Source organism: Enhydra lutris, unplaced genomic scaffold (assembly GCF_002288905.1).
Source record: "Enhydra lutris kenyoni isolate GAN:26980312 unplaced genomic scaffold, ASM228890v2 scaffoldscaffold5, whole genome shotgun sequence".
Classification (NCBI taxonomy): domain Eukaryota; kingdom Metazoa; phylum Chordata; class Mammalia; order Carnivora; family Mustelidae; genus Enhydra; species Enhydra lutris.
In genome coordinates, this window is record NW_019154089.1 from 49738155 (window position 1) to 49759892 (window position 21738).

Consider the following 21738-nt stretch of genomic DNA (forward strand, 5'->3'; position numbering starts at 1 on the left):
CAGAGCCCCAAATCTGAGCTCTGTCCCATGACCCTGAGATCATGACCTGAGCCAAAATCAAGAGTCAGGAATTTAACTGACTGAGCCACCCATGCACCCGTGGTTAGCTATTTTTAAAGAATTTCTTTTATTTATTTTTATTTATAGTTTTATTTATATTTAAAGTTTATAAAAATAGTATCTCAGGACATGGTCATTTAGATTATTAGGGTTCTAAGCAATTGAAAACTGTTGCAGTGTAAAATAATGAGGATGTCTAGCATCTTAATAGGTCCTCTTTGGTGTACTTGAATAGTTTTTCTTTTAAAGCTTATTTTATAAAAAAAGTTCAGCTACTTTTTTAAGATGACATTAATTATACCAGCATTTTTGGATTTCATAAACTAGAATTAGGAATATAACATTAAAAATAAAGAAGAAGGCTATGATTGAATACAGGCCATGGCCAAATTACATATGATTTTTCGATTTTAAAAATGAAAAAAATTAATTTGGAACACTCAGAAACTTACAGGAAAATTGCATATATAGTACAAGGATCTTTCATAACTCGTTTGAGAGTGAGTGACAAACTGATGTTCTCTTACCTTGGAATATTTTAGTGTGTATTTTCTGCAAACAAGGACATTACCTACATATATGGAAGATATCCAATCAAAATCAGAAAATTAAGATTCATACATTACAGCCATATCATCCTCAGTTTCTCTTTTTTTTTTTTTAAAGATTTTTATTTATTTATTTGACAGACAGATCACAAGTAGGCAGAGAGAGAGAGGAGGAAGCTGGCTCCCTGCTGAGCAGAGAGCCCGATGCGGGACTCGATCCCAAGACCCTGAGATCATGACCTGAGCTGAAGGCAGAGGCTTTAACCCACTGAGCCACCCATGCGCCCTCATTTTTTCTTTCTATTCAAGTTTTTCCAGTTGCCAGTTTTGTCCTTTATCATGAAAAGATAAAATGTACAATTAGTTATTGTAATTCATTTAGTTATCAGGTTTTCCACTTGGGACCAGTCTCTTGATCTTTTTCCCAACTTTCATAACCTTAAAACTTTTGAAGATTTCAGATCAGTTATTTTGTAGGATGTCCCTCAGTTTGGGTTTGCCTAATACATCCTTGTGATTAGGTTCAGGTTATGTATCTTTTGCACATATGTCACAGAGACATTTTTCTCATTTTACCTATTAGGCGACACATTCTCCAGTTGATCCATTTTGATAATTTTCATTTTTTTAAAGATTTTATTTATTTATTTGACAGAGAGAAAGAGAGAGCACAAGCAGGCAGAGTGGCAGGCAGTGAGAGAGAGAGAGAAGCAGGCTCCCCGCTGAGCAAGGAGCCCAATGTGGGACTTGAACCCAGGACTCTGGGATCATGACCTGAGCTGAAGGCAGCTGTTTAACTGACTGAGCCACCAAGGTGTCCCAATAATTTTCATTTTGATCACTGGATTAAATGGAGGCTGCCTGGCTTCTTCATTATAAAGTTACTCTTTTTTGCAATTAATGAGTACTTTATAGGGTATTTTTATACTTTGAAACAATGTAAATATACCATTTTAAATAAAATGTTCAATTGATTACTTATTCATAATTATAGAGAGTCATGGTTTCTTCTTTTTAAAGTAAGATATTGAGAATACATTTAGTATCTCATATCTCAAATAACTCAATGAGAGAAGTGTCAAAGTCACAGTATAAAAAGACATGTGGTCTGGGAGATGCTATTGTGGCCAACCTTGGGAAATACAACCTATAACACTGAGAAAAGCATATTGCATAGAAACTTTATTGTCAAGGTCTTTTCCTAGTTTATTTTTATCTTTGTAGTCTGAGAAAAAACTTGTGGAAAAAAAAAAGCAAATGCATTTTGCCTGTTTGAGATACGAGATACTAAATGCATTCTCAGTATCTCACCTTAAAAAGTGAGTTAATTTGAGATGATGGAAAAGCAATTTACTATGTGAACATTCTAAATTAGGATCCTCAGTAAATCTTTTGGGCTATTTATTATTATTGTAATTTTTTTTACAGCGTCTTGTGGACTGTTTACTTAATTGGTCATTGTTACCTTGACAAGCATGGAGATAAGATTAGAAGTTTTGACATCAACAAGTATCAAACAGAAAAAGCCTTGGCCAAGAGTCTCCTGGTTAGGACAGGTAGGTTTTTCTTTCTTCATATAGTACCAGCTGTAATAATGTGTTAAATGTATACTTTGCCTCTAAGATAGAATGTTTTCTGGTCTTAAACCACCATATTTAGAAGAATCATGTGCTCACAGAACAGGATTTTTTTGTGGGTTTTTCTTTTTCTTTTCTTTTCTTTTTTTTTTTTTTTATGGTGAGCAAGTTAGCTTTTCCAGAAAGTTAAATGGTTTGTCTAAAAGAAATATTTTACTTTCAAAAAAAATTTTTCGTCTTACTACATTTGAGGTTGAAATGGTGTTATCAAGGGGAGTTTTTTTGTTGTTGTTCATTTGTTTTAAAGATTTTATTTCTTTATTTGAGAGAGAGAATGAGAGAGAGAGAGCATGAGAAGAGGGAGTGTCAGAGGGAGAAGCAGACTCCCCTGCCAAGCAGGGAGCCTGATGTGGGACTTAGTCCCGGCACTCCAGGATCATGACCTGAGCTGAAGGCAGTCGCTTAACCAGCTGAGCCACCCAGGCGCCCAGGGAGCTGTTTTTATTTTTATTTTTTAAGATTGTATTTATTGGAGAGAGAGAACATGAGCAGGGAGAGGGAGAAAGAGAGAGAGAGAGAGAGGAAGATTCAGACTCCCTGCTGAGCATGGAGCATGACTTGGGGCCCAATCCCAGGATCCCGAGATCATGACCCGAGCTGAAGTCTGACACTTAACTGACTAAGCCACCCAGGTGCCCCTCAAAGGGAGCTTTTTTTTTTTAAGATTTTATTTATTTATTGGACAGACAGAGATCACAAGTAGGCAGAGAGGCAGACAGAGACAGAGAGGGGGGAAGCAGGCTCCCCACTGAGCAGACAGCCTGATTCGGGGCTCGATCACAGGACCTTGGGATCATGACCTGAGCTGAAGGCAGAGGCTTTAACCCACTGAGCCACCCAGGTGTCCCCAAAGGGAGCTTTTTAATGAAAAATGTTAATTTAAATATAATTAACATAATGATGTTATATTGATTTCAGGTGTATAACATATTCTACAGTTCTGTGCATTCATTGTTGCTCCTCACATTTAGTCACCATCTGTCACCATATAACACTGTTACAATGTTATTGAGTACATACCCAATGCTATACTTTTCATCTCTGTAACTTATTTATGACTGGAACTCTGTACCTCTTAATCCCCTTCAACAATTTTGCCCATCTCCCCACTTATCTCATCTCTGGGAAAGTCCACTTTGTGCTCTGTCTCTCTCTTTCTCTTTCTCTCTGACAAATAAATAAAATCTTAAAAAAAAAAAAAATCCAGGAACGCCTGGGTGGCTCAATCTGATAAGTGGCTGCCTTTATCTCAGATCAGGATCCCAGCATCCTGGGATGGAGTCCCACATCAGTCACCTTGCTTGGTGAGGAGCCTGCTTCTCCCTCTGCTTGGCGCTTCCCCTGCTTGTTCTTGCTCTCTCTCTCTCTCTCTCTGATGAATAAATAAATAAAATCTTAAAAAAATAAAGTAAAATCCAGTGGAATTAGTGGATCACACGGTATTTGTATTTTTAATTTTTTGAGGAAATTCCATACTATTTTCCACAGTGGCTGCACCAATTTATATTTCTACCAACAGTGCACAAGAGTCCATTTTTCTTCATATCCTTGCCAAACACTTGTTATTTCTGTTTTTTTTTTTTTTTTAAGATTTTATTTGTAAGTAATCTTTACACCCAGCATAGGGCTCAGACTCACAACCGGAGACCAAGAGTTGCATAGTCTACTGACTGAGCCAGCCAGGTGCCCCTTTTGTCTTTTTTTTTTTTTTCTTTAAAGATTTTGGTTATTTATTAAAGAGGGAAAACCAGCAGGGAGAGGGGCAAAGGGAGAGCCAGAAAAATCTCAAGCAGACTCCCCGCTGAGCATAGAGCCCAAAGTGGGGCTTGAACTCAGGACCATGAGATCATGAGCTGAGCTGAAACCAAGAGTCAGACGCTTGATTAAGCCATGTAGGTGGCCCCCTTCTTATCTTTTTGATTTTAGTCATGCTGACAGGTGTTAAGTGATATATTTCAGTGTGATTTTGATTTGCATTTCCTTGATGATTAGTGATTTTGAGCATCTTTTCATGCATCTGTTGGCCATCTATATGTCTTTTGTAGAAAAATGTCTATTCAGGTCCTCTGCCCATTTTTTAATTGGATTATTTGGGGGTTTTTTTGGTATACAGTTGTATAATTTCTTTGTATACTTTGGATTTTAACCTCTTACCAGATCTATCATTTGCAAATGTCTTCTTCCATTCAGCAGATTGCCTTTTTGTTTTGTTGATGGTTTCCTCCTGCATGGTGCAAAAGCTTTTTTGTGTAACCAAAAGAGAATATTTAATCTTCTGAACCTTTCTTTACTGGAATAGTCAGTGAAGTGTTTCCTCCCATTGTGATTTGCATGAGTACTCAATAAAAGTGCCTCTTAGAACTTAGAATAAAGATGGGCCAGAATATACCAGCAATCCAGGAACACCATTCACATTTTCCTTAGGGAAAATTGGCAGACCTATAAAATCCTCTTAGAATATGTAATAATTATGAAAATTTAAAAATTTGGTGTTTAGAATCATTCCTGTGGGAAATTACATTGTTAACTTCCTCTAGAACAGTGTCTCTTGAATTTTCCAGTGATTCAGGGTTATCTGCTGCCCAACCCAGAACTTGACCTTACAACCCTGAGATCAAGACCCGAGCCGAGATTGAGTTAGATACTTAACCAACTGAGCCACTCAGCTGCCCCTTTAGCTGGTGATCTTTTTAAAACAAGTGTTGGGCCCCACTCTTGGAATTCCTGATTGAATAGGTTTGGGTGGAGAGTGTGCTTTTCTAACAAGGTCTTAGGTGTTGCTAATAGTGTTGGTTAGGTAGTACTTTGAAAACCACTGCCCTAAAATATATGAAAACAAGGTTCATTCAAAACAGCATGCTTTTTCTAGATAATAAAAAATAATCAGAGCCTGGGGTTTATAAATTTCAGAAGGCATATCTGTTTTAATCTAGGTAAATAGTTTAAAAACTTTCCCATACTACTTTTCAGATTGATGAAATTAAACAACACATAACTCAATTTTGGCTAGCAGAATTGGAAGACACTCCTGTAATTTTAAAAATCAAAAAGATTTAGATGCAAACATTAGGTTATCCTACCTAGTGATTCTTTTTTTTTTTTTTTTAAGATTTTTTTAAAATTTATTTCACAGACAGAGATCACAAGTCAGAGATCACAAGTAGGCAGGGAGGCAGACAGGGGCGGGGCGGGAAGCAGGCTCCCTGCTAAGCAGAGAGCCCGATGCGGGGGCTCAATCCCAGGGCCCTGAGATCATGACCTGAGCCAAAGGTAGAGGCTTTAACCCACTGAGTCACCCAGGTGCCCCCCTACCTAGTAATTCTATTAAGAAATATTTTAAGACAGAATGAAAAAAATCTCCAGGTTACCTAATCATTTTATTATTATAACATCATAATATATAATATTCATAATATAATAATTTTATTATTTGTGGTACAAGTGTATAATCTTTCTTGAATGTTACTTTATTTTCCTTTCTGGGATTATTTAGGTTAGAGGTTGAATGAACTTCTGGCACCTCTTAAGTCTCACATGTTTCTTCTTTTAGGAGAATGAAGCTGTTTTTCTTTTGGATGATAAATTCATAAATGAAATTAACTTGCTATCAGGAAGAACAAAGAAGAAAATTCCTTGTCTGCAGCCTTTACTTAAGGATGTTATTATCCTAACAACATCCAGTAATGGTTAAGTAGTACTAATATTTTCAAAAGTCTAGATTAATTGTGTTTGTTCATAGTTTGGGGCAATATCAAGGGACATATTAGATTATAAGTATTGTATTTCCTTTTTGGAAACAGATGCCTGGCTGGCTGGGGTACTCACTACAGGGGAGCTTTTTCTTTGGAACAAGGATCAAGATTGCTTGAAAACTATACAGACAACTGAAGAGCCTAAGAAAATGATTCAAGCTGCAGTAGGTAGGAGTTTTTTATTTGCTTAAATTGGTTTACTTGGTAAATAGAAAGAAAAGAAGATGAAACATTTTCCTATTACTATTTTAAAAATATATCTCTGTATGTGTGCATATATATATCTGTATATATAGAGAATATATACATATTTATGTTTTCTTGTATATGAATTTTTTTGGTGGTGTTTATTTGTGATACTTAGATTTATCTTGAAGAAAGTCTGGCCTAACATATCTGATAACAGTGGGTTCCTTGGGTGTCTGGGTGACTCAGTCGTTAAGCATCTGCCTTCGGCTCACGTCATGATCCTAGGGTCCTGGGATCGAGCCCCACATTGGGCTCCCTGCTCAGCGGGAAGCCTGCTTCTCCCTCTCCTACTTCCCCTGCTTGTTTTCCCTCTCTTGCTGTGTCTCTTTCTGTCAAATAAATAAATACAACCTTAAAAACAACAACAACAATGGGTTCCTAAAATCACATAACAGGTACATGATAAATGTTACTATTATTTGTACTTTTAATTTATTAGTAGTGCCTTAGTTTTATCCTGAATGGAAGCATCATTTAGGTTTCTTATTGTCAGAAGAGGTAAATTATGTACTTTCTGGGAAGAATTCAGACTTCAGAAGTTTAATTAACTTTTTTTTTTTTTTTTTTTTTTTTTAAGCGAGCTCCTTGAGACTATACTTGTATGTATCTGGAAATGGGAAAAGAGTTCTGCTTATAACTCCTTCTGGATGCATATTTCTTTGGGAATATTTGGAATTCAAGAACATCTTCTCTTCTAAAAGCCCTTCATTGGTAGGCCAGTGGTCCCAGATCATACCTGAAGAAGCAGTTCATTTGCCTTCTAATGAAGATAAAGAAGCTATAGTGCATGCTGTTTTTATAAAAAATGAGGTAAAATCCAAATCAGACAGGGTGCTACAGGAGTTGAGATCTCTGACTCTAAGAACAGACACTCTTTGTGAAGCTACTGAGCAGAGTGTGTAAAGCACTGTTATATAGCTTTAGTCATCATTAATTGTCAGAGTAATTATGAAATTATTGTAGAAAAAATATTTTTACATTTCTTGGTTATATTTTTAAAAATGTTTATTAAAAATGGTTTGAACTCCACCAAAAAAACTATTAGAACTGACAAATGAATTCAGTAAAGTCATAGGATATAAGGTGATTATATAGAAATCTCTTGCATTTCTCTACACTAGAAATGATGTAGCAAAAAGAGAAATTAGGAAAACAATTTCATTTATAATTGCACCAAAAAGAATAAAATACCTAGGAATAAACTTAACCAAGGAGGTGAAAGATCTGTACTCTGAAAACTTTTTAAAACATTGATTAAAGAAATTGAAGATGACACAAACAAATGGAAAGATATTCCATGCTCATGAATTGGGAGAACGAGTATTGTTGAAATGTCCATGCTACCCAAAGCAGTCTACAGATTTAATGCAATCCCTATCAACATAACATTTTTTAAAGAACTAGAACAAATAAACCCCAATTTGTACAGAGCACAAAAGATCCCGAGCAGCCAAAGCAGTCTTGGAAAAGAAGAACAAAGCTGGAGGTGATAAAGCAGTACAGGGCAGGCACAAAATAGACACATAGCTCAATGGAACAGAATAGAGAACCTAGAAATAAACCCATGCATACATGGTCAGTTAGTCTATGAGGAAGGAAGCAAGAATATATAGTGGGGGAAAAAGACAGTCTCTTCAACAAATGCTGTTGAGAAAACTGGACCATTTTCTTAAACCACACACACAAAAAAACTCAAAATGGATTAAAGACCTAAGTGAAACCTGCAACCATAAAATTCCTAGAAGAAAGCATAAGCAGTAATTTCTTTGACATCAGCTTTAGAAACATTTTCCTAGGGGCGCCTGGGTGGCTCAGTGGGTTAAAACCTCTGCCTTCGGCTCAGGTCATGATCTCAGGGTCCTGGGATCGAGCCCCACATGGGGCTCTCTGCTCAGCAGGGAGCCTGCTTCCTCCTCTCTCTCTCTGCCTGCCTCTCTGCCTACCTGCGATCTCTGTCAAATAAATAATAAATAAAATCTTAAAAAAAAAAAAAAAGAAAAAACATTTTCCTAGATGTATCTCCTCTGGCAAAGGAAACAACTATTGGAAATACACAAAAATAAAAAGCTCATGCAACAGGGAAGGAGGAAGCCATCAACAAAACAAAAAGGGAGTTTATTGAACTGGAGAAGATATTTGCAAATATTTTTGTTAAAGGGTTAATATCCAAAGTATACACAAGTATACAACTCAACACCAAAAACCCACAAATAATCCAATTAAAAAATGGGCAGAGGACCTGAATAGACATTTCTCTACAGAAGACATAGAGATGGCCTCAGTTGCATGAAAAATTGCTCATCATCACTAATCATCAAGGAAGTGCAAACCAAAATTATACTGAGATCTATCACCTGATGCCTGTCAATGACTAGTATCAAAAAGATAAGATATAACGTGTTTGACAAGGATATTGAGAAAAGAACCTTCATGTACTGTTGGAGGGAATATAAATTGGTACAGCTACTGTGGAAAACAGTATGGAGTTTCCTCAAAAAATTAAAAATAGAAATACCATGTGATCCACTAATTCTACAACTGGATATTTACCCAAAGAAAACAGAAACACTAATTCAAAAAGACATATGTACCTCTTTATTTATTGCAGCATTATTATTTATAGTAGCCAAACTATGGTAGCAACCCCGTGTCCATCAATAAGTGAGTGGATAGGGCCTCCTGGGTGGCACAGTCGTTGAGCATCTGCCTTTGGCTCAGGTCATGATCCCAGGCTCCTGGGTCCTGGGATTGAGCCCTGCATCGGGCTCCCAGCTCAGCGGGAAGCCTGCTTCTCCCTCTCCCATTCCCACTGCTTGTGTTTCCTCTCTCGCTGTCTCTCTTTCAAATTAATAAATAAACCTTAAAAAAAAATAGTTAAGTGGATAAAGAAGTGGATATATATATATATATATATGTATATATATATATATATGTATATATATATATATATAATGGAATATTACTCAGTGATAAAAAGAATGAGATCTTGCCATTTGTGATGACATGGATGAACCTAGAGGGTATAAGGCCAAGTGAAATAAGTCAAAGGACAAATACTTGACAAAGTGAAATAAGTCAGAGGACCATGACTTCACTGACATGTCGAATCTTTATCAAAATGAGCAGGGGCACCTGGGTGGCTCAGTGGGTTAAAGCCTCTGCCTTGGGCTCGGGTCATGATCCCAGGGTCCTGGGATCGAGCCCCACATCTGGCTCTCTGTTCTGCAGAGAGCCTGCTTCCTCCTCTCTCTCTGCCTGCCTCTCTGCTACTTGTGATCTCTGTCAAATAAATAAAATCTTAAAAAAAAAATGAGCAAACAAAAACAACAAAATAGATTCTTAAATACAGAGAACAACTGGTGGTTGGTTACAAGAGGGGAGTGGGTGAGACGTGGGTGAGGGATAGGTGAAATAGATAAAGGGATTAAGAGCATACTTACCTTGATGAACACTGAGAAATGTGTAGAATTGTTGAATCATTATATTGTACACTCAAAAGTAATACAACACTGTAAACTATATTTAAGTTAAAAAATGGTTTAAGTTAGAGCTTCCTTTTTCTTTCCCTAGTTTCACTTTTCCCTAGGTTTAAAATTTTATTTGCCAATTTTCTTATTTTATTTATTTGGCAGAGAGAGACCATGAGAGAGCACAAGCAGGGGGAATGGGAGAGGGAGAAGCAGGCTTCCCCCCTGAGCAGAGAGCATGATGCGGGGCTCGATCCCAGGACCCTGGGATCATGACCTGAGCCGAAGAGCAGATTCTTTTTTTTTTTTTTTTAAGATTTTATTTATTTATTTGATAGACAGAGATCAAAAGTAGGCAGAGAGAGAGAGGAGGAAGCGGGCTCCCTGCCGAGCAGAAAGCCCGATGCGGGGCTCAATCCCAGGACCCTGAGATCATGACCTGAGCCGAGGGCAGAGGCTTTAACCCACTGAGCCACCCAAGTGCCCCCAAAGGGCAGATTCTTAACAACTGAGCCACCCAGGCGTCCCGAAAATTTTATTTATTTTTACTTATTTATTTGATTATAGTTGACACAGTGTTAACATTAGTTACAGGTATACATCATGGTGATTCAACAACACTTTATGTTATGCTGTGATTACCACAAGTATAGTCACCATCTGTCACTATGCAAAACTATTACAGTACCATTGATGATATACCCTATGCTCTACCTTTTATTCCCATGACTCGTTACACATAACTAGAAGTCTGTACCTCCCACTCCCCTTCACCCATTTTGCCCATCCCCCTCCTTCCTTCCCTTTGACAACCAGCAGTTCTCTATTTATAGGTCTGATTCTATACTTTTCCTTAGTTTTCCTTGGTTTTAAAATCTAATTAGTTTAATAATTTAAAAAGCTAGGATTGGTGATATTAAGTAAGACATTTAATTTCCAAGAAAGAACAAATTCATTAACCGAAAAACATTATAAATAGCTACATGCATTCCTTGTAAGTATGGACCAACAGTTTGTTACCCAATCCACTATTGTTAAAAATTGCATTTTGAAATTTTATTTTCCTCTATCATCCTCCACTGTAGAGGTAGTGCCCCAATTTAAATAATATATAACTATAAGATAAGAGAAAAATATATAAGAATATGTAAGAATCTTTCCAGTAATAGTCACAGTAAATGGCAGTGTTTGCTTGAGACATGCCTCTGGCTCAGAAATAAATTACTTACTCATTTTTTTTTAAATTACTTATTCTCTAGCTTAATGTTAAGAATAAAAAAACAAGATTTCCGTATTTTATTTTGTTTATGATGAAAAATGTATGTTCTATATATCTTGATTAATTTTTAGATGAATTATATACTAAAGTTTATTAAATTTATCTACAGTTATTTGGAGATTGCTGCTTCTGTTCATTTACTTTTTATTCTGGAGAATGTCTGAAGTTGACATTTCTAGCAATTCAGTGGCATGAAAATGTGTTTACACCTATAAGGTAAGGCAAAGATTTCCTTCTTCCTTGTTTTTTATCCCTTTTACAGCAGTATTTTTCTCCCATAAAAACATAGTAAGATTAGTTAAATGGAATGTGAATTTGAACTTCTGAGATTTACAAAGCTGTTCTTCCCATAAATTCTACTTTGCTATTTTAGTTTTCATTTTAAATGTTTACTCTAGGGGCGGCTGGGTGGCTCAGAACTTAAGCGTCTGCCTTCGGCTCAGGTCATGATCCCAGGGTCCTGGGATGGGGCTCTGCGTGGAGCCCTGCATCAGGCTCCCTGCTCAGCGAGAAGCCTGCTTCTCCCTCTCCCACTCCGCCTGCTTGTGTTCTCTCTCTCGCTGTCTCTGTCAAATAATTTTTTTAAAAAAGTTTACTCTAGAAGGTTTTTCTTGCTTTTATTTTGTTTCCTTTCTTGAAATTGAGAACATGTAAAAGGTAAGAAGTCTGTGATAGAGATAGCTATTTTGAAAAATAATTCAATTGAATTTTAAAGGGGCGTAAATTGAATTTACTACTGTACCTTTTAAATGCTCAAGTATTTTATTTTTATTTTTTAAAATTTTAAAAAATTTTTATTTTTTAAGATTTTATTTGTTTGACAGAGAGAGAGAGAGATCACAAATAGGCAGAGAGGCAGGCAGAGAGAGGGGGAAGCAGGTTCCCCGCTGAGCAGAGAGTCCAATGTGAGACTTGATCCCAGGACCCCGAGATCATGACCTGAGCCGAAGGCAGAGGCTTTAACCCACTGAGCCACCCAGGTGCCCCTGCTCAAGTACTTTTTAAATTAAGAAATAGTTTTGGGCGCCTGGGTGGCTCGGTGGGTTAAAGCCTCTGCCTTCGGCTCAGGTCATGATCCCGGGGTCCTGGGATCGAGCCTCGCATCGGGCTCCCTGCTCGGCAGGCAGCTTGCTTCCTCCTCTCTCTCTGCCTATTTGTGATCTCTGTCTGTCAAATAAATAAAATCTTTAAAAAAATAAATAAATTAAGAAATAGTTTTATTGGGGTGCCTGAGTGGCTCAGTATGTTAATCATCTGACTTCTGCTTAAGTCATGATCCTGGAGTCCTAGGATGGAGCCCTGTATCCCCAGGGAATCCCTGCTCAGTGGAGAGTCTCCTTCTCCCCCTGCCTCTGCCCCTATTCCCACTCATGTCCTTTCTCTCTCTGTCTTTCAAATAAATGAATTAAAAAATATATAAAAAACAGTTTTATTTAGGGGTACCTGGCTGACTCCGTTACAAGAGCATGCCACCCTTGATCTTGGGGTCATTAGTTTGAGCCCATGTCGGGAATAGGGATTACATAAATAAAATAAATAAATAAAAATAAAAAATTTTATTTATTCTAAAAAGCCCAGTAATACACAGAGTTCATTAAAAGCGTAGAATGCCTAAGTAGGATTTAGTAAAATAGTGGGCTTTTTTTTACTTATTTTCTTCATTTTCATACACTAACAGTACTTTATTAAAATATTTATATAAAGTAAAATGAATAGATCTTAAATGTATAATGAGATGGATTTTGATAAATATGTATACAACCATCCTAATATCAAATATAAAACATTTTCACTATTTTATTTAATTTTTAATTTTTTGTATGAAAGCTTCACACCCAGCATGGAACCCAAGGTAGGCCTTGAACTTAAAACCCTGAGCTCAGGAGTTGCAGGCTCTACCAACTGAGCCAGACAGGCACCCCAGCAGCAAAATCATTGGCACTATTTAAAAAATCCTTTCTTCTCTACCTATTTAATTTCCATAAAAATGTTTATAATAATGTAGAAATATGTGTCACCTAAACCTTTCATCAAAACAGATGAATTTGGGGTTGACTATATGGGACATGCCTTTACTAACAAAACGCTGATAGTGAATTTGTTTAACTAGCAACTGCTCATTGTGCCGTGGATGAAACTTCTGAACAGTAGCTAAGAGGCTCCTAATATTTGTGCACATGTAGGAATTTAGTTGTACTCTTTAAGTTTTTCGTGATGAACTAAATATCCTATTTCAATTATTTCATTGCTTTCTTAGTTCATTGCCATACCATGTTCATTGGGCACAACAAAACTGCCATCTGTGTAATCTGGTTCCTAAATGTGAAGCAGTGAAGTCAAGAGGAGCTCTACTTTCTGCCTTTTCAAGAGATGGTGTTGCCTTGGCAGTAACTCTTAATCAGAAAGACCCAAAGGTCGGTAAATGTAATTTGTCTTGGAAGTGACCTATAAAAGACTTTAGTCCTGTTTGGAGTTCCTTGTTTTTTTAATACTACTTTATGTTTTTTAAATTGGTGTTTTCTGATCCAATTTAACGTTGTAGATTGGTAAAGTTGTTTAAACTAGCTGCTGTAATTCCAAAACTTGGCCTTGAGAAGTGAGAAAAGGGTAGCAAAAAGGAAGAAAAAAGGACAAAGTGGTAACTGATAGCCTTAAAATATAGTCTAAAAAAGTGAGGAGTTTTAGTTTTCAGTATTGTTTTCCAGTTGGGAAAAACTTCCAAGATAGTTTATTTATACAATAATAGTCTCTAGGTCTCTAGAATTCTTTTTTTAAAGATTTTATTTATTTGAGAGAGAGAAAGCATGAGAGGGGAGAAGCAGAGGAAGAAGCAGACTTCCTGTCCAGCAGGGAGCCCGATGTGGGACTTGATTATGACCTGAGCTGAAAGCAGTTGCTTAGCCAACTGAGCCACCCAGGCGCCTCTAGGTCTCCAGAATTAAAAGTAATGATTAAAGTGAAATAATTTAATGGCTTTGTTGTCTTTTTTTTTTTCCTTTCTAGGCAACTCAGGTATTGTTTATAAACACACTGAATTTTGTTACTCTCTGTGGTAGCCTGAGAGGATGTAGTAATAAGAATCCTATAGTCCCAGCTACACTTACCAGGTAAGAACTCTTGTGTTTCTACATAGTGTTTCGATTTTCCAATGGTTTGATAAGTTTAAGGCTCTGATAATTCAAAAGCTATCTAAATAGATATTTAGATAGATAATGCAATTTACTTTCAGCATTTGTGCTTGATAACTTCTAAAAATTGCTTTATTAAGGAAAATCCTACTTTAAGAAAGGGTCTCAGTAGGGTAAAAGATAATGAACATATTTTCTTTTCTCCTTTTTCTCCTGTGTTGTCTCAGGAGGAGTGGGATTACAACTGGGTAGGGAAATAATTGAGCTTAATTAGAGACCAAAGTTAAATAGCCTGGACTGGGAAAACCATTATATACCCAGGGAGGCTGAGGTATTAGCTTTTTAAACAAAATTGGTGTGCTCTGCATATGGATTAATTTTGAATGGCACATGAGCCACTACCAGATTTTCTCTTGGACTTCTGTAATTTCCTTTTCTAAACACTTTTCTGTGCTGTTCTCTGAATTTCCAAAGTTTTTAGTCTATCTAGCCTTGTCTCTGCATTTTCTTTCCCTCTTCAAAAGTTCTTTTCTAAAGGTATTATTCATTCTTACATCTGAAATTATTATAACACCATGTCTCAACTATACTTCAGTAAAGTATTACTAGTCTCAGTTGCAGCGGTCTGCTTGACTTAGAATCTCTGTCATAATTTACATGAGGAGCTACTTTTTGTTTTCATGAAAGATTAATGTTACCAGATAGTTAAGGAGTAGAAAGGATGGCTTTGGGAGGAGGAAGTCCGCTGCTCATGGAACTCTAGCAAGCTGCAGAGAGGATAGGTGGGATATTGACCTTTAAATCTATCAGTGGATTTTAGTTGTAGACACCAATATGATTAGAGCTGTTCTAATTAAAATGTGAGTAACCAAAAGGCTTAACTCTTTTAGGGAGTATTTTCATCTTATTTGCTTATGTATCTGTGAATTTCTAGTTGATATGTTGTATGGAATAAGTATTTATGAGCAAACATCTTTGTTCTTACCATTTTCCTAGGAAGTAAAATACACAAAATATATGTGGTAGTTGTCTACTGTTCATTCTTTTCCCCTTATTTTTGGAGTGTTTCACCCTTGGCCATTTTAAATTGTGAAAAACATTATATAGAGTCCTTTCTAAACATACTGTCTTGCTTTTTCTAGGTCCTACTGGGTGGGTGATATCAGCTGGACTCATGATAGTCTTTTTCTGGCTTGTATGTTAAAACGTGGCTCCCTGGTTTTATTGACCTGTCAAGGTGAATTGGTAACATTAATTACATTTGGTTGCTCCATAGAATTTGGGCCAGCAGAATTTATTCCTTTTCACCCTCTAATAACATATAGGTGAGACATTTGAATTGTTATAATTTGTTTACAGAAGGTTTTCTTCTTTGGTATTACTTTATGTATTTTTTTTTAATAATTTTGTCTTTCACATTGTCTTATTCTTTCTTTGCGTCTGTCATCTCAATACCTGTTTCTTATTTATAGTTTTCTTCTATTTCTTTTTGTTGCTTAATCCTGGTGAATATTTGACATTGTGACTATGTAAGTATGAGTTATTTAAATATTCAGTAACACTAAAACATTTATCTTCTTTTATGTAAAAGTTCAAAGAAGTATGATATGTCTTTCATTGTTTTAAAAGAAGAATACTTAGATAAATTAGTAACTCAAACTTAACTTGGCAAATGGATTTATCTTTTTTTTTCCCCAAAGGGAAAAAAGGAAAAAGTTGTGGGAAATGGATAGAAGACTTCAGAATTTAGCCATATTTTAATTTTTAATTGTGGGGTGGGGTAGCGCTTTGGGTTTGGAGTCAGATGTAAATTCAAATCTTGGTTCTTCTACTTATTAGTTGCGTGACTTTGGGAAAGTTATACTTTAAGCCTCTGTTTCTTTTACTGTGAAAAGAAGACTCGATTGAAGTAAAATAATAAGTAGTATTAAATTGCTTAGCACAGTTCCAATATAAAGTAAGTGCTCAGTAAATATTTGTTGTTAATGATGTTGATATTAGATATGACCAGACATATATACACAGGTATTTACAATACAAAAAAATTGGAAAACTCCTTTGAAATTAGTCCATTGCCATTGCCTCACAGAAAGGTAATTGTGGAGGGGTATGTCCTTGATTATATTTAGCAAAAATGATGCTTAATTTTTAGTATTAGAAAATCCTAATTGAAAAATTTGTCATTTCCTGCAGTGAAAGTATTTTTTTTCCTTATTTTTATGGTCTATTTCATAATTGACTTAAATTTCCTCATATTCTTCTTTAAAATTAATTTAGGACCTTTTAAAACGGATTGCTTTTAATGGTTACATAAGTAATACTATTTATTATGTGAGAAAATTAACTAATAAAAAATCAGGTGCTATAAAACTAAATTGTGTAGAAAATGAAACATTCTTGTATTCCTATTCCTCTGAAATAACGATTATTAACATTTTAGCGTGTTGTCTTAAAAGAAGTTTTTTAAAAATGACATTTATAATAATAACAATATTAGGGTTTTTTTTTTGAATATTTTATTTATTTATTTGACAGAGAGATCACAAGTAGGCAGAGGCAGGCAGAGAGAGAGGGGGAAGCAGGCTCCCCACTGAGCAGAGAGCCTGATATGGGGCTTGATCCCAGGACCCTGAGATCATGACCTGAGCCGAAGGCAGAGGCTTTAACCCACTGAGCCACCCAGGCGCCCCTAGTTTCTTTTTTAAAGCAAAAGTTCTGTGATAAATGCTGTTTACTGTTTGTTTTGGTTTTTTGATTGAACAGTTTATATTATACATCTTTCCATGAAGTAATTTTTTAATGTTTTATAGATTCCTTGTGTAGATATTGTGTAATTCACCAGTCTCCTGTTGACCATTTGACTAGTAAAATCTATATTTGAATAGTTTCCTAACCAGAAAGAGATTATATTTTTGATTATTTGTTCTCTTTATAAAGCCCCAAAATTATTAAGCAGTGATATTAAGTAATTGTAAGCAGGTATACCACCATAACAGTAAATGTGTACATTTATGTGGAAACTCAGTCAAATTTAATCTTAAGCTGATAAATTTTACTCACTACTATCTCTCCCAAGTGTCTTTCTCATTTTTTTTTCTTTCTCCTCTCTTTTTCTTTAAGGGGTGCGGGAGAGGGAGAGGGAAAGAAAATCTTAAGCAGGCTCCGTGCCCAGCGCGGAGGCTGACTCAGGGCTTAATCCCACAAACCTGAGATCATGACCTAAGCTGAAACCAAGATTCGGATGCTCAACCAACAGAACCACCCAGGCCCCCCTTCTTTCTCCTCCTTAGTAACAAGTATATTCATATCTCATATTTATATTCTTATAAGTGTATTTAAATATATGAGAAGCAAGGTTAACTATTTAACTCTGTAATAGTAAAAATGAACTGCCTTAATTCTTCTCTGAAATAGTTTATATAAAACTAAATTAAAAACAAAATAGAGTAAATGCCATAATTCAGGAAATATTCAAAAAGTGTATAAACCTACATATTATTTAGTCATTTATGTTTTCCTTACAGATATATACAATTTAATGTTAGTGTGTTTCAGTGACTTTTTTATCATTCTGTAGTTTTTAATTGTTGTTTTGCTTTTCTTTGGAATAATATGATTGTTTCCTTGAAGATTTTTCTCTTAACTATTCTTTAATTTTGTGTTTGTTTGCTAGACCACAGCAGTTTACATTTCAAGATTCGAATAATTGTGTAGATTCATCAGCTTCTGATAATGACCCTATGAGACAGAGATTTTCTATAAAAGCACACTCACGGTTACCCTACCTCATTATTTCTGATGGATACATGGTCACAACTCTTCGATTTGCTGATACCCTGTCTCCATCAATGCTCATGAGATCCCTTCTACTTGATTCAACCCAGAGGCTTGAGAAAACATACCAAAGTATGATATTGTCTAAGGTATAGTGCTTTTTGGTATCATTGGTAAAAGATGGCTTCTTAGTTTTCTCAGATTTAAAACCATACTGACAGTAATGTCCTGGGATTATATACAGTTGTCTAGAATTTTTAGCTGCTTGTGATATAATTACAGATAAACTTTGGCTCTTGGAAATCTTTTCTCTTCTGCAGCCAAAAGGCAAAGGGCTGAACTTGCGATCACTGGATTCCCTGAGATGTAGCCTGTTAAAACACCAAGGAAATCAAAGTTTAGCTGATTCTACTGTCCCCAGATTCTTACAGGCAGAAGAAACAATGAACTTAACTGAAAAAACAGCAGATTTCCAGGTACTTAGTAGCAGTGTTTTATTTACTTCAAACAGGTTCATATTGACTTTATACCAAGAAATGTATTTTGTTTTTCTCTCTTGTTAAAGGGAGAGAAATTTGAGAACGCCATTGGTTTTACATGTAAGGTATTAAATGGCATTAAGTATAATTTTTTTTCACCCATGTTTTAGGATTTTGAAGCAGAAGAAACTAATGAAGGCATATACTTTCCAGACAACTTATTTTCACTTTGGAACCAAAAAAATGATTCATTGTTCAGTAGTGTCAAGGAGGGAAGATTGGAATTTGCGTCTATGTTTGATACAATACATGCAAAAGATAATATCATGGAGACAGATAAAACCATTACAGAACTGCATTCTGTCCAGAAAAATCTCCTTGCAGCATGGGCTATAGGAATTTCAAAAAATGTGGTGGAAAAAAATGTAATGTTAAATTACACAGTAGTTTGTATCACTCATTTTTTCTACATTCTTCAATTTATAAAATGTCCTTTCCCTGAACTAGATCTTTTTTTAAGCAAGAGCACGAGACAAAATGCATGGGTACTATGTATCTTTCAACTTTTTCATCAGTGTTTATCATTCCATTATTGGGATATGAGATACAAACAAGATTTGGGACATTTGGTAAAGCTGACCTCAAATACTATAAAGCTTTTGCTGACTCAGCAACAACAGGGTCAGTTATTTTCAGAGAAGCTTTTGGCTTGTTTTCATTTACTTAAAATGGTAGCTGATAATTTAAATGGCATATACATTCTTCAACCTGAAGTTATTTCAGCATCAACTGACGGAAGTAGAACAGCAGATCAAGACAGATGGGTGGTACCCATTTTTCAAATATTTCAAGATAGTGATTCTCAGGAAAACTGGTCTTGGAACTCATCTTTCAAGATTTGTCCTCAAGTAATAAACCTTGCTCAACAACCAGGATGCAGGTATAATTACTTTACATTAGGATACCATCAATATTATAGATGTTTTCCTTTTTGAAAAATTGAGATATAATTCCCATACTGTAAAATACACCATTTTGAAGTATTAAAAAAAGGTTGTAGAACTATTAGCACTGAGCCAGAATGTTGTTGTTGTTTTTCAAATTTTATATATTTATTTGACAGAGAGAGAGAGATCACAATTAGGCAGGGAGGCAGGCAGAGAGAGAGGAGGAAGCAGGTTCCTTGCTGAGCAGAGAGCCTGATGCAGGGCTTGATCCCAGGATCCTGAGATTATGACCTGAGCTGAAGGCAGAGGCTTAACCCACTGAGCCACCCAGGCACCCCCAGAATGCTTTTTAAAAAAAAAAGATTTTATTCATTTATCTTGGTGGGGGGAGGGAGGAGCAGAAGGGGAGGAAGAGGAAAGGGGAAAGAATCCCAAGCACACTCCTCATGGAGCCCAATGCAGGACTTGATCCCACAACCTGAACAGAAACCAAGAGTTGGATGCCCAACTGACTGAGGCACCCAGGAGCCCCTCCAGAACGTTTTTATAATCCCCCAAAGAAACACCGTATCCATTACCAGTTAGCATTTATAGATTTTTATATTATTTTAAAATATTTTAGGATTTATGCCAAATTTTATTCAACACATGTATTTTATTAGTCTTGGGCAACCCTGATACATGCCCAAGTATTGAATGATTTTTGTTTAGGTAAGCACTATAGAAAAATAACTGAAGACTTAAAAAAAATGTATTTTGCATTTTTTGATCAGTGGATTTTGTGTTATATTTAAATCTGATCAGTTTGTATTTATATTACTATATCAGTGAAGAATCCAGGCAAAGATAATAAGGCTAAGTAGGAGGCTGTATTCATTTTTATTCCTAGTCTGAAATTTGGTTTTGATGATCATTTAATTTTGTGTGCAGATTGATTTTTCTCTGGAGAGTGTTGTACAAAAAAACTTTATGGTATCAAACACAATTAAGTCGAAGACTTCCTGAAGGTGACAGACCGTTAACTGAAAAGATGACACAGGAAGCATCTACTGTCAAGGCTCTGTTATGTCATATCCAGGCTAACTTGCAGACTGCTGGAGCTCACATGAACCAAGCCTTGGAACTTAAATCTGTCAGTGGTCAGTAGTTTATAAACATTTTCTAACTGTGAATAAGCAATATGGTTAACTAGGCTTTGATTTTATTAACTGGTTGCAATTAATTGTTTTTCAAAATAGTTTCTGGCTGAGCTATATCCACTAAATTTTAAAATGAAGTAAATATATATAAAGCACTGTCATTAACCATGATTGACTGTGGGTTAAAAACTTCATAGGTGAAGAGTGTTTCCTGTTAGGATCATATGAAAAATCTGTTCAACTGTGGAGGAAAGCTCTACAAGAAACTCAGGAGAAAGGTAGGAGAGTGTTGAAAAATAATAGTCGCCATAATATTGGTAGGAATGTATTTTGGCATGCTGTACAGCTTAAAAATAATTCCAGAGTCCCAAGTGCTCACAATTTCTCCATGCTCAAATAGAATACACAATGGTAGGTACCTTGACTGTCAGAAATACTTCTTTAAAATTATTTTTAGTCTTGGAATTGTTAGTACTAAGAATTTTTTCTGTTATCTATAGACAAATCTCCTTCTGTCCTTTTTTTGATGGGAGCTGTGAATAATTATTGATGGGGAAAAATGAGATTTAGATCCTAAATAAAATAATGTTTTGTTGGTCATTTATCACCTTTTTACAGACTTAGAGAAACATGGAGCAAACGCTATTTACCCTTAAGTAATTCCACTTTAAGAATTTCTTGTGAGTTAGACTGATTGTTGGGTCAAGTACGGGATTCATACTGGGTGGTCTGGGTGGCTCAGTTGGTTTAGCATCTGCCTGTGGCTCAGGTCATGGTCCCAGGATCCTGGGATCGAGCCCCACATTGGGCTCTCTGCTCAGTCGGGAGCCTGCTTCTCTCCCTCTCTCCACCTGCCGCTCCTGCTCGTGCTCTCTCTCTTTCTCTCTTTCTGTCAAATAAATAAATAAATAAATAATTTTTTTTTTTTTTTTAAAGTACAGGATTCATGGAATTTTTTTTGAGACTAGAAAATGTACATTCTAGAAACTGGTGATAGCTTTTATGGTATTGAGAGTACAAGTGGGATGACAGAAGTTTTCAGCCAGTGACCTTGGAGCTAGCTGTGACTATAATACTACGTGGTCAGATTTGCTCAATTTTTAAGTTTATTTTCTGACTGCTTTGCATATTTCATTTATTCCCCTATTTTAACCAGTGTTCATCGAGGGCCTGCTATGTCCTTAGTATTGTATTAGGCACTGGGAATAACTGAAATAAATAATTTTACTCACAAGTTGCCCATGATATGGAGGAGAGATTACGTGAAAAAACTAGCACT

The 21738-nt window shown here is 35.9% G+C and overlaps 1 protein-coding gene across 1 annotated transcript in view; it reads left to right on the top strand.

Moving 5' to 3' along the window:
• Positions 1–2034: 2034 nt before the first annotated feature.
• LOC111140943 (chromosome unknown C5orf42 homolog) overlaps positions 2035–21738 on the top strand; it is a 135293-nt gene continuing 115589 nt past the window's right edge. Inside the window, exons 1-13 of the mRNA XM_022493213.1 lie at positions 2035–2164; positions 5796–5931; positions 6046–6165; positions 6824–7056; positions 11102–11208; positions 13250–13406; positions 13996–14099; positions 15263–15445; positions 17794–18043; positions 18215–18370; positions 18544–19313; positions 20251–20459; positions 20657–20737. Coding sequence (XP_022348921.1) covers positions 2084–2164; positions 5796–5931; positions 6046–6165; positions 6824–7056; positions 11102–11208; positions 13250–13406; positions 13996–14099; positions 15263–15445; positions 17794–18043; positions 18215–18370; positions 18544–19313; positions 20251–20459; positions 20657–20737 — 2587 coding nt within the window. The 5' untranslated portion in view covers positions 2035–2083. The remainder of the gene's footprint in view (positions 2165–5795; positions 5932–6045; positions 6166–6823; positions 7057–11101; positions 11209–13249; positions 13407–13995; positions 14100–15262; positions 15446–17793; positions 18044–18214; positions 18371–18543; positions 19314–20250; positions 20460–20656; positions 20738–21738) is intronic.